Source organism: Macaca fascicularis, chromosome 1, assembly GCF_037993035.2.
Source record: "Macaca fascicularis isolate 582-1 chromosome 1, T2T-MFA8v1.1".
NCBI lineage: Eukaryota > Metazoa > Chordata > Mammalia > Primates > Cercopithecidae > Macaca > Macaca fascicularis.
The window spans coordinates 167,474,084-167,491,822 of record NC_088375.1 but is presented as its reverse complement, the minus strand read 5'-3'; the positions used below and the strand labels follow the sequence as shown (position 1 = coordinate 167,491,822).

The following is a 17,739-nucleotide window of genomic DNA, read 5'->3' as shown; positions in this document are numbered from 1 at the left end:
GTACCGTCATCCAACAGTATTAGCCATAGTTGCTAGCTGTGTAATCTTAGAAAAGTTATTTAGCCTCGCTGAGCCTTAGCCTCCTGTGAAATGAAGATAATTAATACCACAAAGCTTATAAAAAAGCAAATTATAGGAAGTGACTTGCATATAGGAAACACTTACAATTAAGTACAACACAAAATGGTGTCTTAGTCCATTCAGGTGACTATAACAAAATACCTAGACTGGGTAGTTTGTAAACAACAGAAATTTATTGCTCACAGTTCTGGAGGCTAGGAAGTCCCAGATCAAGTGTCAACAGATTTTGAGGGTCTGTTCCTCTTAGATGGTGACTTCTATATGTTCTCACATAGTAGAAGGGGCCAGGCAGCTCCCTTCAACCTCTTTTATAGGGACATTAAATTGATTCATGAAGGTAGAGCCCTCATGACTTACCCACTTTCTAAAGGCCCTACCTCTTAGTACTATTACATTGGGGTTTAAGTTTCAACATGCAAATTTTGAGGGTACACTAATATTCAGACTTTAGCAAAGGATATTATAATATTATGGCCCAAGGGAAACCTGACTGATTTGATTGAGGGAAATATTAATGTAAAGCCATAAAAATTATTATTTATAGGATATTATAGATAATTTTATTCATATATTTTTAAGTAATACAATAATTTTGGAAAAATCTAGAAAGAGATGTTGCATGTGCTCTAATAAGAAAGACTTATCTTTTATATGTCAATAGTACATTTATTCATTCAAACTAGAATATAGGCTTAATGTGGGCAAGGATTTTTGTTTGATTTGTTCATTGCTGTATTGATTGAGCCTAGAATGGGGCCTGACACATAGTAAATGCTCAATAAATATTTGTTGAGTAATTATTCTAGTTGATAACTAGAAATAGACATTTCCTGCATCTCCCTCTCATTGTCTAGTTAAGTAATAATATAAGGTCATATATATTTTAAGAATTATTTCTCCCACCTTCTTTCTTAAAATCCAACAATAAACTATAGCCAAACTCTGATAAACCTAACCAAGTTCTGAATTGATGGAGGCCAGATTAATGGCATTTTATTACATTTTAAAGAGGACATAAAAGATATAAAAGGTTAGCATAAAAAGGACGTTCTCCTCTAGTAAAGTCAAAGGACTAACTTCCATAAATATAGACAGGTCAGAAAAGGAAACAGATACCTATTTATCTAATGATTAATTACAAACAAACTAATGAGTTGAAAAAAATTAGAGAAGAGGGCTGGGTGCAGTGGCTCATGCCTGTAATCCCAGCACTTTGGGAGGCTGAGGTAGGTGGATCACTTGAGCTCAGGAGTTTGAGACCAGCCTGGGCAACATGGTGAAAAATACAAAAAATACAAAAATTTCTACAAAAAGATAAAAAATTAGCCAGGTGTGGTGGCGGGTGCCTGGAGTCCAAACTACTTGGGAGGATGGCTTGAATCCAGGAGGCAGAGGTTGCAGTGAGCCACTGTATTCCAGTCTGGTTGGCTTAGCCAGACCCTGTCTCAAAAAAAAAACCCAAAAAAACAAAAAAAGAGACAGAGAGAGAGAGAGAGAGAGAAAGAAAGAAAGAAAGAAAGAAAGAAAGAAAGAAAGAAAGAAAGAAAGAAAGAAAGAAAGAGAGAGAGACAGAAAGAAAGAAAGAAAGAAAAGAAGGAAGGAAGAAAGAAAGAAAGAGAGAGAAAGAAAGAAAGAAAGAAAGAAAGAAAGAAAGAAAGAAAGAAAGAAAGAAAGAAAGAAAGAAAGGAGAAAAGAAAAGAAAAGAGCAAGTCAATTTCTCTAACTGCCAAAAAATCTTTCCCTCCAGGAGAAAGCTGACTTATAATGAATGTTGTGGTCGAGGTAGTATTAGGTTTAAAGGAGCTCTTCTAAATGTTCAGTTATTAGGGTATTTTCCACGTTGGCAACTAGGTAGAGATCAGCATGTGCAAGGTTTCACTTCTAACTCATGTGGTTCAGTTTTCCAGTAAAATCACATGTACAGAGAAGCTTTTTACCTGAGACCACCTACTCGTTTCTCCAGTTGCAGAAAGGCAGTGTTTCCCCTATGGCAACATAGGTGCCATCAGGGGCCTCCTCCTGTTGAGGTGAAGTTGTGAAGTAGAATTTTGTCTGTTTTGCTTCATCTTCCCAGCACCTTTGTGGTGGCATGTCCAGACAGAGCCTCGTCGCTGTTCACATATTTTCTTTTACCTCCTGTATTTTGCTGTTTCAAAGGGTAATGATAGGAAAAAAAATTAAAAATAACCTGTGCTAATAACCATCTCCCTACTGTAGTCCCACTATCTTCAGCAATTTCGTGTAAATATATTTTTTCTTTATCTTGGAAACACTGGTAATGTCTGTCTCAGTGCATTCTACTCCATAAATATTTGTTGAATAAAAATGCATGAATGACAGCCCTGCATTCTGTCCCATTCAAGTCATCTTAGCAAATATTTATTTAGCATTTGATGGTTTCCTGGAATTGTGTTAAACTCTAGATATTAAAAAAAAAAAAGGACATCATCTCTGTGCATGACAAGCTCATAAACAGTTTAGAATAACACCAATTTTGGGATTTTTCAGGCACCATGGAAGACCAATAAGGCAAATATTTTTAGATGTGATATCATTTTAGAGTCCTTAAATTCAGCGGCCTCCTCTGCCGATTCATAAGGCCTGTTTGTTTTTGCCACATCTTCTTCTCTACATGCGTATTTTTAATAACCAGAAAGAGTTCTTAGGTGTGATTCCAAATATTATTTTTAAGGCTATGTTAAGTTTCAGTAATTCCTTTAGGACTCAAAATGCAGTTTATATTTTAGAATTCATTTCCTCACTGATTTTGAGCCCAGAGAGCTAATTGCGGCTGGAGACAAACACAACCTTGCTGACTGATACTGCTTTATATTCATGACCACTAACCTCAGCTGAGCCGGGAGAGCCACACAGTAGTCCTACTACATTTCACTAGCCAAGTCACTGTCTTGCTAAGCCAGGTCATTACTTCATTACTTTTTCTCTCATCTCTCCTCTCCAGTATCTTCCCTTCCTCATTCTCTATTGAAGGCCTGCTTCCTATTTTCCTGAGAAAACAGAAGCAATGAGAAATACCACAACACATTGACTAATGCGTTGACATCTGTACCCGTATGCTTGATCTTTCCTGCTATTGCTATGGATGAATTACCATTGCCCTAAGGTCCACTCTCCTCTAGGGTACTAGATCGTATCCTGCCTGCCTACTGGAGGACACTGCTCCAAAACTTTCCTCTCTTCCTTCTGCATTGTCATTGTCTCTGTCTTTACTAGATCATTCCCATCAGCTTTTAAGCATGCTGTAGCCTTTGCCCTTTTGAAAAATATAACCCTCCCTTGGTCCCTGTCCTCTACCACCCAATTTCTGTTTGTTTTTTTTTTTTTTGCGAAAAAAATCAAAAAGTTGTCTGTACTGTCTGTCTGTATCTTCCCTCTTCTCTCTTTTATCCAGTTTAGTCATGTTTTGTGTCCTCACCACTCCACTGAAACAGCTCCTATCAGAGTCACTGATGATTTCCCCATTGCCAGATTGAATGGTTAATCTCAGTCTTTATCTTTCTTATCAGAAACATTTACTCTCCTAGCATTTAATGTAGCTCTTCACTTCCTTCTTTCGGCTTCCAGGACAGGACTCCCTTTTGCTGCTCCTCCCACCTTCCAGGAAGCTTTATCTCAGTCTCTTTTGCTGATTCCTCTTCATTTCAGATAAATTCGTAGTGACCCAGAGCTCTATATTTTGTCAGCCTAAAAAAAGACACTAGGGAAAATTATCTCCAAATATGTTGCATTTACCTGAGAATATAAATAAGGATTATAATACAGAATGCATGACATGGCAAGGCAGTAGTGCATTTGGTGAGGGAAAGGATAAAGGGAACCTTTTATTACCAAAAAGGGATATCTGTGAGCTGTTTAGAAACAGAGTTCATTGGTTGCAGAGGCTCAAAGCCAGAGTGATTGTCAGTTAATTAGTGGAGATGTTTTACTGGGTAAGCGGTCTTCCAAAAACGTCTTATCTGGATTACTGCAGTCCTAAAGAATGTCTAGTGATAAACCTTATCAAAGCAGGGGATGAATGAAAGGTTTTTAGAAAGTCCTTGGAAACAGTTCTTATCTCAGACATGTAAGCATGGGCCTCCTCTCCTTCAGGCCTTTCCTGCCCTATTTTGTCTGGGTCTGATAAAAGTGATTTCATCCTGGTATGTGCAACTTTCACACCTCAGACCTCTTATTATCTCTATCTACAGTCATTTCCTAAAGGATAGCCTTCAAATTTATGGTGTAAAACTCCCCAATGTATATCTCTGTCTGAATATCTCCACCGAATACAGCTGCCGTGTTTCTAACCTGTCATTCAAGGTATCTTGAAGTTAACATTTTCAAAACCAAACACCCAGTTTTCCTCTCTCCAGACTTGCATTTCCCATTTCAGTAAATGGCAACTCTATCGTTTGCATTATTCAGGTCAAAATCAGGTATGTCCTCCTGGATTCCTCTCTATTATGCCCGTCATCTAATTGATCAACAAAACCTTCTGGCTCTATCTTGTAAAATGACCTCACCACCTACACTGAAATCCAAGTCACATCATCGTTCACTTGGGAGTACAAGAACTTTCTAACTGGTCAACTCGCTTCCTCCAGAATCGCTTACTCATAAGTTTTCACAGTAATCCTTTTCACATGCACCTCAGGCCACGTCACCCTTCTGCTCAGAACCTCCCATTTCACTCAGAGATCAAAGCCAGAGCCCCTCAAGGACTCTTTGTGACCTTACAAGTCTTCTAAACTTTCCCCTCTTCCAGAACTCTCTGATTTCATCTTTAATCCCTTTCCTAGTAAAACCTCACTGACCTCTTTGCTGCTCTTTGAACAGGCCAAGCAATGTCCTACCTCAGGGCCTTTGCACGTTACCCAGAATGCTCTTCCTCCAGAGAGCCGCAGGGTTCTTTATTGCCTTAATGTCATCCTCTCAGATAAGACTTCCCTCATCTCTCTAAAAAACAAAAACCAAAAAACCCGCCCTTACTCTCAGAACTGCCTAACCTTTCTACTCCACTTTATTTTTCTTCTGAACATTTCTCACCATACATAGATCAGATTCTATATTTATTTGTTTCCACCAAAATGTGTGCTCCATGACAGTTGGGACTTTATTTGTTTTGTTCATTGTAGCCCCGATATCTAAAAATATACTTGGAATATAGTCAATATTAAGTAAATATTTATTGAATGAGTGATCAAATGAATGAAAGACACTATTTACCGTTATCAAGATAAATCTGTAATGTTTATTGAAAATCTGTAAATTACAACTACATCTAGGTGCTCAGGGAACATCAGAAAAATATGCATTATACTAACTCCCTTCAACAAATCATCTGTCATGTATTAGCCCATGAAAAAAAGAAATAGAAATAAGATATTTAAAAACTTTGTAATATACAGTTCTGTAAACGAGGAAAAACCAAAGTGTTTTTCTCCTTTCTACTCTCAACAGCACTTCTGACACCAGATGTGGGAAGATTTTCCCCACACACCAATCATTTCTCCTGCAGACATCAGCTAGATGTCCTCTAATTTAATTCAATTCTGACTCTATCTACCTGGAGGTAGCATCAGATCCCACAGGCTAAAGGCTTAGTCCCACAAGAGTCAACCCTATCTTAAATGCCAATCACAAGCCCTGGGTCATGACCTGTGCATTTGACCAACTGGCTAAAAATCGGGATTTCCACGATACACTCCTCAGGTTTGATTAACTTGCTAGAGTGTTTCATAGAACTCAGGAAAACACTTTACTTATATTTATCAATTTATTATAAAGGATATTACAAAGGCTACAGATGAACAGCCAGATGCAGGAGATGCATGGGGCAAGGCATGCGGGCACGCCACCCTGCAGGCATCCTCATGTGTTCAGATATCTGGAAGCTCCCTGAACCCAGTCCTTTTGGGTTCTTATGGAGGTTTCATTACATAAGCATGACTTATCATATCATTGGCCATTGGTGATCTACTCAACATTCAGCTCTTCTCTCTTCCGAGGATATGGGGGTGGGTGAAAGGGTGAGGGGGTTGGGGGGACTGAAAGTTTCAATCTTCTCATCACATTGTTGGTTCCCCTGGCAACCAGCCCCTACCCTGAGCCTCTCCAGGAGCCCCCAGCCATCAGTCATCTCATTAGCACTTTGGAGATTCCGAGGGTTTTAGGAGCTGTGTGCTGGGAACCAGACAGAGACCAAATATATATTTCTTATTATGTCACAATATCACAAGTTCTATATAAAAATAACCCTAAGGTGTAATTAGTCATTATTATTGGATTCTTCAATTAAAACAGTGCTTTGTGGTCTAGGTGCTAATATGGGGTAGACTTTAAGAGCAGAATTAAATTACTTAGTAACTATGGTTACTGTCAGTTTGAAAATACATTTCCATTTTGACTTGTGGTCTCAGTATGTGTGGTAAAAGAATTAGCCACAAACCAATGAAGAACATACAATGTGGTTTTCTCTAACTGGAAAATATTCAAAGATGTCCTACTTACTACTTACACAGAGTTGCCATTTCCTTGTTTTCACATTTGAATTCTGACTTAGCATGAGGTTAACATACCTTATAACAAGTTCTCTGTTAAGGTATTTACATTTCATCTTATTTCAGAAAGAATGTAAAGTAACTATGTAAACGTCTTGATTTAATGGCATAAGTTAACTTAAGATACAGTGATACAAGAGAAATTTCACTGATAAGAAATATAGCAATTTTAAAAGTTTCATTTGTATTCTTTAGAATGTGTCAAAGTCACATATCATACATATCTTTTTTTTTTTTTTTAAAAAAAAAAAAAAGGAGACATAGTCTCACTCTGTCATCCAGACTGGAGTGCAGTGGTGCAATGTCAGCCCACTACAGCCTCCATCTCCTGGGCTCAAGCAATCCTCAGCCTCCTGAATAGCTGGGAGGACGGGTACGCGCCACCGTGCCTGGCTAATTTTTGTATTTTCAGTAGAGACAGGGTTTCACCACATTGGCCAGGCTGGTCTCAAACTCCTGACCTCAAGTGATCTGCCCGCCTCGGCCCCCCAAAGTGCTAGGGTTACAGGTGTGAGCCACCACGCCTGGCCTCAGCCAGTATCTCTTCATTCAGAATAATTGTTTAATGAGTCCTTCATTATGTGGGAAGCCATCTACTCTGTTTCTTATTTCATTTACTCATGATAGCAACAACGTTACTCCTATACTGAGGATGAGTAACCTGAACTGTATACACCTTCAGTAACTTGCTCTAAGTCTTACAGCTTATCAAGGGGCAGAGCTGGGATTTGAAGGTAGGTCTGTCTCTAAAACCCAACCCCTGTGATTTTAGTCGCCATGACATATCCTTCTAGTCCTCTCATGGTGTTCATAGTGATCTCACGCTGGTATGAGGAAAGGGGCAACATAGAAAAAATACACTGGAACTGAAAAACCTGAGCTGAACAGGAGGAGTTGCTCCTCAGCCCTCCAATGACTATCAGCCTTAGAGAGATTCCTTGACCACTTGCGGAGGTTGTCTTGTTCTGGTAGTAGCAATAAGTTTATATAAATTATATAAAATATAGAATTTCTATAGTACTTAGACATGTGCTTACTACTTGGTATTAATAGCATAAGGCCGGTTCCTTTTTTCTGTGTCTCAGCAAGCGTATTTCTTGGATTCCAAAAGACGTAAGTGGCTGGCAGGTTTAATCCTGGTGGGATATTTTGGGGCTGGAAAAATTTAGGAGCTGCTGAAAAGATATATGGTAGTAACAGGACTGGGTGGAGCCGCAGGGAGGGACAGTGATTTTTAAGCTCCATCGTCTGCACAAATCCAGTCAAGGCTGTCCCTGAGAGAGAGGACTGTTGATGGTATTATATTTAAAAAATCAGGTTAGAGTCTGCCTCAACGGCACAGACACTATAATTGGAGCAGGACAAAGAAGATGGCATGACTCCTGATCAAGGACGGCATGCAAATGTGTGAAGTATTTCCATCTGATGAAAATAAGAATGTATAAGGCTGAGCACAGTGGCTCATGCATGTAATCCTCATGTGGGAAGATCCCTTGAGGCCAAGAGTTTGAGACCAGCCTGGGCAACATAGCGAGGCTGCATCTCTTAAAAAAAAAATTATTTTAAATAAAAAAACTAGTTGGGCCTGGTGGCACATGCTTGCAGTCCCAGCTACTCAGGAGGCTGAGGTGGGAGGATCACTTGAGCCCAGGAAGTCAAGGCTGCAGTGAGCTATGACTGTGCCACTGCACTCAAACCTGGGTGACAGAGTGAGACCCTGTCTCTAAAAAATAGAATAAAACAAGAATGTAGGCTACTTGGCTTTCCAGCATTGTTCAGATTTCAAGGTTATTTTCCTTCTAAAGTAGTATATCTGTATCAAGTTAAGTTTCACGATGTAATGCAATTAACTTAGGAGTCTGAAAGTAATATACCACACAGGTAATAAAGACCTAGAGCGTTGCCTTAGCTATCAAAACAGGGAAAAAAGATAAAGTAAGAAAATAATATTTTAATGCTTAAAAAATGCTTAACCTTTTTTTTATTTTTTATTTATTTATTTTTTTGAGACGGAGTCTCGCTCTGTCGTGTAGGCTGGAGTGCAGTGGCCAGATCTCAGCTCACTGCAAGCTCCGCCTCCCGGGTTCCCGCCATTCTCCTGCCTCAGCCTCCTGAGTAGCTGGGACTACAGGCGCCCGCCACCTCGCCCGGCTAGTTTTTTGTATTTTTTAGTAGAGACAGGGTTTCACCGTGTTAGCCAGGAAAAATGCTTAACCTTCTTTAGTAATTGGTTGGCTCTTAAAGGTGACGAAGAGAAAGTTGTTAAAAATGGCAGATTGAGAAAGGAGGACAGCATGCCTTTGACAACAATGAAGATACTGGCAAGAAGGGCTGATTTGCATGGAAAGATAATTTAGTTGTCAATTTTCTATAGTTCTGTTTCCAGTCAGACATCCAAATGAAGCTCCCAGTGAGGGCACAGGTATGTGGGAGACACACATGTGAAATAGCAAGTGAGCCCAGAAAAAAGGGGTCACGGAAAAGGCAAGCGCCAGGACTGACCTTCAATGTGAGTGGACTCAGAGAAACCCAGATGGAAGACTGGAGGGGCACATGTCACTAAGCAGGTGTGCCAGAGGGAGGCCCTCTAACCCAGAAAACAGGCTTTGGGTAGCAAGGGAAGTAAGAATTATAACCAATCAAGAGGGATAAATGCTTAAATGAGGATTCAGAGGACTTCACCTTGCAAAGGACACCATTTTAAAAGAGCCATTTCAAGGAAAAGTAAAGGCAAACATCACAATAAAAGGACTAAAGACCAAATGGGAATAAGTTGAATACAGTTACCAAGGAGGCAGAAAATCTGAGAAACTTAAGAACATGAAATAATGGAGTAGGTAGTTCAAAGGGCTCAAGAAATGGGAACTGAGGAAAGTCTAGTGAAAACACTTCCATGTCACAAATGAATCTGATTACAGATTACGTTGTGTTTTGGAGTCTGAGGGGGGCCTATTTGTCTCTGCAGAAGCATGAGTGAACGAGGAGGGGGACAAGAGGTTAGGAGATTTGAGGACACTCCTGCGTTAGTCCATTCTTGACTTGCTATAAAGAAATATCTAGATCAGGTGTGGTGGCTCACACCTGTAATCCCTGAACTTTGGGAGGCCAAGGCAAGAGGATCACTTGAGCTCAGAGCTCGAGACCAGCCTGGGCAATGTGGCAAAACCCTGTCTCTACAAAAAATTAGCTGAGAGTGGTGGTGCGTGCCTGTAGTCCCAGCCACTCAAGAGGCTGAGGTGGGAGGATATCCTGAGCCTGGGAGGTCGAGGCTGCATTGAGCTGTGCCCACACCATTGCACTCCAGCCTGGGTGACAGAGTGTGACCAAGGAAGGAAGGAAGGAAAGAAGGAAGGAAGGAAAGAAGGAAGGAAGGAAGGAAGGAAGGAAGGAAGGAAGGAAGGAAGGAAGGAAGGAGGGGAGAGAGAGAGGGGAAGGAAGGAAGGAAGGAAGGAAGGAAGGAAGGAAGGAAGGGAGGGAAGAGAAAAGAGAAGAGAAGGGAAGGGAAGGGAAGGGAAGCGAAGAAAAATACCTGAGGCTTGGTAATTTATGAAGAAAAGAATTTTATTTCAGCTCACAGTTCTGCAGGCTGTACAGGAAGATGGTGAACAAGACAGAGGGAGGGGGGAAGTGCCACACTCTCTAAAATAACCAGATCTGCCTGAACTCAGAGCGAGAACTCCCTCATTACTGCCAGGAGGGCAGCGAGCCATTCATGAAGGGTCTGCCCCCCAGGCCTCACCGCCAACACTGGTGATTACATTTCAACATGAGATTTGGAGAGGATAAGGGTGGAAACAATATCAAATCTCTTTGCAGAAATCAGAGGAGCAAAGAAACACTCTCCAGCACTCCTTTCACCACTGCCTCCAACTCTCGTCCACTAAAAACACCGTGTGATTATTTGGGGGTAGAGATTTAAAAACAGAGACTCAAAGTTTCTGTCCACAGTCAATGAATACAATTTGAAATTTTGGCATTAACATATATCATTTGAAATTCTACCATATTGGGCTTCTTGGAGATTCTCATTCAATTATAAAAACTTAGATAAATATGCTTGGAAATGATACTTAATAGCCCTCTCTATTCCCCTGTTCTAAACTAGATCTTTCTTCTTTATCTTTTCCATCCTCTTCCACAGTGCATGACTCCCTTTCCCCTCATCAAACCTGTCATTAGGTCCAGTCAGTTCTACACTCAAAATCCTTCATGGGCTGGGCGAGGTGGCTTATGCCTGTAATCCCAGCACTTTGGGAGGCCAAGGCGGGCAGATTGCTTGAGATCAGGAGTTAGAGACTAGCATGGGTATCATGGGAAAACCCCATCTGTACAAAATACAAAACTTAATTGGGCATAGTAGTACATGCCTGTGGTCCCGGCTACTCAGGAGGCTGGGGTGGGAGGATCGCTTGAGCCCAGGAGGTCAAGGTTGCAGTGAGCCACGATGGCCCCACTGCACGCCAGCCTGGTGACAGAGCCAGACCCTGTCTCAAAATCCTTCATATCCACCCCCACTGGCTTCTGCCTACTTCAGACTAATAATCCAATTCCGGATTGTTGTATAGCCTTTTGATTTTTCTACTACCACCACTTTCATTTCCCATCAATCCTCTGTAAAGGTGCCAGACAGCCCCAGAGACCCTCAAAATGGTGTGAATCTCACTATATGCACCCTCTTTCTATCACTTACATGATATGTGCTGATCCATCAGTAGCTCATGGAAGGTCTTCTGACAGGCCTGTTCCGCTACAAGTGTCTTCTTGCATTTTCAGGATCCAGGCTATTGCACTTGTTGAACCTTCTCAGAAATGTCATGTAGTTTCATGTATTTGTTTCAGAACATGCTGGTTGTCTCTGTCTAGGAGGTTGGCCTTCCCTTACGCTATCATGATCTCTCACCCCATCCTGACTCTTCCCCACCACTCCATCCTCACCCTATATCCTGATAGAAATGTCTGACTTCACAGTCCTTGCACTGAACCAAAATGCAGTACTCCTTTCCAAAGGTAGCTATTCTGGCTATTCCAAACTATGTCCAGTGCTGACTTCACTAATATGCACAGTAGGCACGGTGGCTAGGGCCCACAATAATTTTAGGAGTCCATGAAAATATTTAATTTTACTTAAAGTCAGAAGAGAGAAATAACTGTTATGTTCATGTATATGCATGCATATGTATACATCTATGTATATGTGTGTATATTTATGTGTATTTTATATATTTATATAATATATATACGCTCTTTTTTTTTTTAAATGGAGGAAAGGGTCCATGAAGGCAGAATTGTTCAGGGTCCACTTAAGTCATACTGTGGCCCTTGTCAGATTTGAATTTACTTTTTAAAATTCTGAAAATAAAATCAATTTTGAAATATTTTTCAGTAAAGGGTTGCATGTTTGAAAGCAGGCTTAAAAAGGTAGCATTTTTGTCCAGGCAGAGTGGCTCATGCCTGTAATCCTACCACTTTGGAAGGCCAAGATGCATGGATTGCTTGAGCCCAGGAGTTTGAGACCAGCCTGAGCAACATAGCAAGACCCTGTCTCTATTGTTTAAGAAATTAAATTTTAATATTTTTTAAAAAAGGTAACATTTTAAAATTCTAGAATAATTAATTCAAAAAAAAATTTTTTTTTTGAGATGGAGTCTCACTCTGTCTCCCAGGCTGGAGTGCAATGGCGTGACCTTGGCTCACTGTAGCCTCCACCTCCCGGGTTCCAGTGATTCTCCTGCCTCAGCCTCCCAAGCAACTGGGATTACAGACACATGCCACCAATTTTTGTATTTTTTTTTAGTAGAGACAGGGTTTCATCATGTTGGCCAGGCTAGTCTCGAACTCCTGACTTCAGGTGATCTACCTGTCTTGGCCTCCCAAAGTGCTAGGATTACAGGTGTGAGCCACCATGCTCAGCCAATTAATGCAAACTAAATACAATTTATGATTATCTTTTTTTGTTTAAGTTTAGAGACAGAAGAAGAGCAACAGTATCTCACCTCAAGCTATATTAACATCTCCACTGATTCATTACAAGGTGGCAAGAAGTACTTGGTTTGGGTCCAAGCAGAAAATGCACTAGGCATGGAAGAGTCAAAACAACTGCAAATTCACCTGGACGATATAGGTAAAGAATAAGAAATTCTGTAATGTCTTTAATAATAACCAGTTTGCGGTGATCTAGTCAAATGAGGTCTAGATCTGAAAAAAGTTCCCCTAAAGTTCCTGCAGAGCATGATAAAGGAAACAGAAATTACCCGTAATTCTATCTGCCCAAGACAACTTAGAGATGAGTAGTGCTGCTGCCATTTTGTCGTATATCCTTCCAGTCTTATTTCTAAATTGCTGTATGTGGCCGGGCCCAGTGGCTCACGCCTGTAATCCCAGCATTTTGGGAGGTCGAGGTGGGTGATCACTTGAGGTCAGGAGTTCGAGACCAGCCTGGTCAACATGGTGAAACCCTGTCTTTACTAAAAATACAAAAAAAAAAAAAAGAAAAAAACATAGCCGGGCATGGTGGCAGGCACCTGCAGTCCCAGCTACTCAGGAGGCTGAGGCAGGAGAATTTCTTGAACCTGGGAGGCAGAGGTTGCAGTGAGCCAAGATTGTGCCACTGCATTCCAGCCTGGGTAACAGAGCAAAACTCCATCTAAAAAAAAAAAAAAAGATGTATGTGTTTTTACAAATATTTATTGGAAACTTCTTGTTTCTAAGCATTGTTCTAAAGGCTAGAGTGAATAAGATAGACAAGGTACCGGCCCTGAAATAACTTACCATCTACTAGGGAAGGCAAAAACAAAAAAAAACAAAAACAAAAAACACACAAGAAAACCCCACAATTATCATGATAAAGTTTGTTGAGTCTTATGTTGTGAAACGTACAGCATGCTAAAGTCATACTCTATCCACTACTTGGGGACTTATGTAAGATTTGTTTGTTTGTTTGTTTTTATTTTGAAAAGTTTTACAAAATACATAGAAAACTGCAGAGAATTATGTAGACCTCTCTGTTCATCGGCCAGATTTAACAAACATTAATTGTTTTTGTTTCAGATATTTTTATACCCTACCTTTTTATACTTACATATTAGTAATAAACAATTTCTATTAATTTAATCTATAGTTTTATTTTTAATGTTGTCTGAATATATAGCAGTTTAATCCCTATTGTTGGAGATTAACACCGTTTTCAGTTTTGAACCATATAAACTATATTGCCATGAACAACTTTGTGGCTAAATTTTAGCATAGTTTTTGATTGTTTCCTTAAGATAAATTCCAAAAAGTAATTACCCTTGAGCCTTTACAACTACATCCAAGTCCTAAAACCACAATTCAGCCAAATGACACCAAGTCTGATTCATCCTCTCTTTGGAGATCCCAGTAACAATGATTCCTATTGTTATAATTAAAGATTATTTCAATAAGCTAACATTTATTGAGCACTTTCTTACGTAGTAACTACTTTTTTTTTTTTGAGGCAGAGTCTCACTCTGTCACACAGGCTGGAGTGCAGTTGCATGATCTCGGCTCACTGCAACTTCTGCCTCCTGGCTTCAAGCAATTCTCATACCTCAGCCTCCCTAGTAACTGGGACTACAGGTGTGTGCCACCACGGCTGGCTGATTTTTGTATTTTTAGTAGAGATGGGGTTTTGCTATGTTGGCCAGGCTGGTCTCAGACTCCTGAGTTCAGGCAATCAACCCACCTCAGCCTCCCAAAGTGCTAGGATTACAGGCGTGAGCAGCTGTGCCCAGCCAGCTAACAGCTTTTCACATACATTATTTAACCCTCATATCAACCCTATTTTATATGAGATTATAATTTATATATTAGAAAACAGGTTTGATGGCATTAAAAAAATTTGAGATCACAGAGGTAGGGAACATTTAATTCCAATATTTTTGACTCTGATCCTCAGTCTTTATGAGAAAAATAAAAGCACATTGCACTGTATCTGACAACTTTTCTGCTGATTAATGTTCTAGGGGATATGAAGCCTTCACTATGGGTACCCTTCTGGGATCACTGAAGTCTTCTATTGCAACTAATGATCTCTACTTTTCAACTAACCTCAACTATCTCAACTAATGGTATTGGTGTAAAAATCTGTTCTTATGCTCTGAATATATATATACACACACACATATATATGCACATATATACATACATACATATATACACACATGTATACATACATACACACACATGTATACATACATATACACACATATGTATACATACACACACATATATGTATACATACATACACACACATATGCATATATATGTACACACACGTATGCATATATATGTGCATACACACGTATGCATATATATGTGCATATACATGTATGCATATATATGTGCATATATATGTGCATATATATACACACACACACACATATATTTTTTTTTATAGAGAGAGAGGGGGTCTCACTCTGTCATCCAGGCTGGAATGCGGTGACACGATCACAGCCCACTGCAACCTTGCCTGGGTTCAGGGGATCCTCCTGCCTTAGCCTCTCAAGTAGCTGGGATGACAGGCCACATGCCACAGTGCCTGGCTAATTTTTTTAAATCTCTTTTAGAGACAGAGTCTCATTTTGTTGCCCAGGCTTGTCTCGAACTCTGGCTCAAGTGATCCTCCTGCCTTGGCGTCACAAAATGCTGGGATTTCAGGCATGAGCCACCATGCCCAGCCTGAATATTAGATTTGAAAACATACTCTGTTGAATATGATGATGGACAATTACTCCGTTTTATTGTATATCCTTGGAGTTACAGTTCTCTTGACTATGCTCCATATATTTTTATAAATTTACATTTGCAGGTAGAATGCAGTAATATACCCTATTCTTATAATAGATGCCCCTCAATGAATTAATGATGTTTAAAGGCTACCATGACCAGTATCATTTTAGGCTGGGCGCGGTGGCTCAAGCCTGTAATCCCAGCACTTTGGGAGGCCGAGACGGGCGGATCACGAGGCCAGGAGATCGAGAGACGATCCCGGCTAACACGGTGAAACCCCGTCTCTACTAAAAAATACAAAACAAAAAACAAAAAAAAAAAAAACTAGCCGGGCGAGGTGGCGGGCGCCTGTAGTCCCAGCTACTCGGGAGGCTGAGGCAGGAGAACGGCGTAAACCCGGGAGGCGGAGCTTGCAGTGAGCTGAGATCCGGCCACTGCACTCCAGCCTGGGTGACAGAGCAAGACTCCGTCTCAAAAAAAAAAAAAAAGACTAAACAGATTTTTGCTTTCTCCTCAGAATAATTCTTTTGCCAAAAGAGTCCTAGAATGCTTGTGCGGCTATAACAGTGGCCAAGCCGAACTCAGGGGCGGGAGACAGGTGGAGGTGGGTGACAGGAGGAGGTGGGAAATTTATGACTTTGAGGGTGCTTACATAGTCCTAAGCAATTTCAGAGCCCCAGGGGTCCACGCCCTTGACTCTAGAATCTCTGAACACTGATTTTTTTTTTTTCGGGGTGGCGGTTAGGCAGAGTCTTGCTCTGTCACCCAGCCTGGAGTGCAGTGGCATGATCTCAGCTTACTGCAACCTCTGCTTCTTGGATTCAAGCGATTCTTGTGCTTCAGCCTCCCAAGTAGCTGGGATTACAGGTGTCTGCCACCACACCCGGCTAAGTTTTGTATTTTTAATAGAGACAAGGGTTTCACTATGTTGGCCAGGCTGATCTTGAACTCCTGACCTCAAATGATCTGCCCACCTCGGCCTCCCCAAAGTGTTGGGATTACAGGCGTGAGCCACTGCATCCAGCCTGAATACTGATTCTTATTACAAGAAGCTTGCACTAGTAAAAGGAAATCAGCTATGGAATTCAGATGATAAAAGTTGAGTACAGTAAGCTTGTTAACTAAATTAAAGCTGCTGTTACTTCTACACCAGGTTTAGCCCCAAAATTTTATTATAGGACTGTGCTACTAGACAGCAAATCCTTAATTTTTATTTTTCTCTGTAAATCATCTACCTTTGCACATAATTTTAGATAATGATAGTATAATAGTCATTGTAGTAAAACAATACTTTTCTTAAAGCTTTATAAACTTAGAATAAATGAAAATAAACTAATTCATAGAGAATATTAACCTGTAATAGTGGTTTCTAAAAACATGCCTACAGGCCCTTGAGTTCTTTGTTAAATAATACATCTAGCCAAGTCAAAGGTTTTCATTGTTCCTTAGGGGAGAAATGGAAAGTGTTAATGATTCTATTCTGTTCAGACAAAACAAACTTAGAACTATTTACACAGTTTAGAAACATAGAGATTCCAACTATATACCTCCTACTCTAACAAAACAACTAATAAAATAATCAGTCAGAATTTCAGTTCCCGCTTTGAAGGTTATTATTATAGAACATGCCAACAATTTATAAAACCTTAGAGTCTTATGAGACTTGCTTTCTTCAAGTCAAAGTTTCAAGGAAGGGCAGATTTATTGTAATGGAGAACAAAACAAGTTAACAATAGATATAAATATTCGTATGTTTCCCTAATACACAAGAGAAGGAGAAAATTATTGTGGTAAAACATCTCAATTGAACATCTTTTTTCTTTCTTCTTTCTTTCTTTTTTCTTTTCTTTCTTTTTCTCTTTCTTCCTTCCTTTCTTCTTTCTTTCTTTTCTTTCTTTCTTTCTTTCTTTCTTTCTTTCTTTCTTTCTTTCTTTCTTTCTTTCTTTCTTTCTTTCTTTCTTTCCTTCTTTCTTTCTCTTTCTCTCCTTCCTTCCTTCCTTCCTTCCTTCCTTCCTTCCTTCCTTCCTTCCTTCCTTCCTTCCTTCCTTCCTTCCCTCCCTCCCCCCTCTCTCTCTTTCTGTTTCTCTCTTTCTCTCTTTCTTTTCTTCTTTTTTGACAGAGTCTCGCTCTGTCACCCAGGCTGGAGTGCAGTGGCATGATCTCAGCTCACTGTAACCTCTGCTTCCTGGGTTCAAGTGATCCTCCTGCCTCAGCCTCCTGAGTAGCTGGGATTGGCACGTACCATCACGCCTGGCTAATTTTTTTCTATTTTTAGTAGAGACAGCATTTTGCCATGATGGCCAGGCTGGGTCTCAAACTCCTGACCTTAAGTGATCTGCCCGCCTTGGTC

The 17,739-nt window shown here is 40.3% G+C and overlaps 1 protein-coding gene across 1 annotated transcript in view; it reads left to right on the top strand.

The window, feature by feature from the left end:
* Nucleotides 1–17,739, top strand: part of IL23R (interleukin 23 receptor) — an 86,782-nt gene that overhangs the window by 15,824 nt on the left and 53,219 nt on the right. The window contains exon 5 of the mRNA XM_005543084.4: nucleotides 12,602–12,762. Coding sequence (XP_005543141.3) covers nucleotides 12,602–12,762 — 161 coding nt within the window. The remainder of the gene's footprint in view (nucleotides 1–12,601; nucleotides 12,763–17,739) is intronic.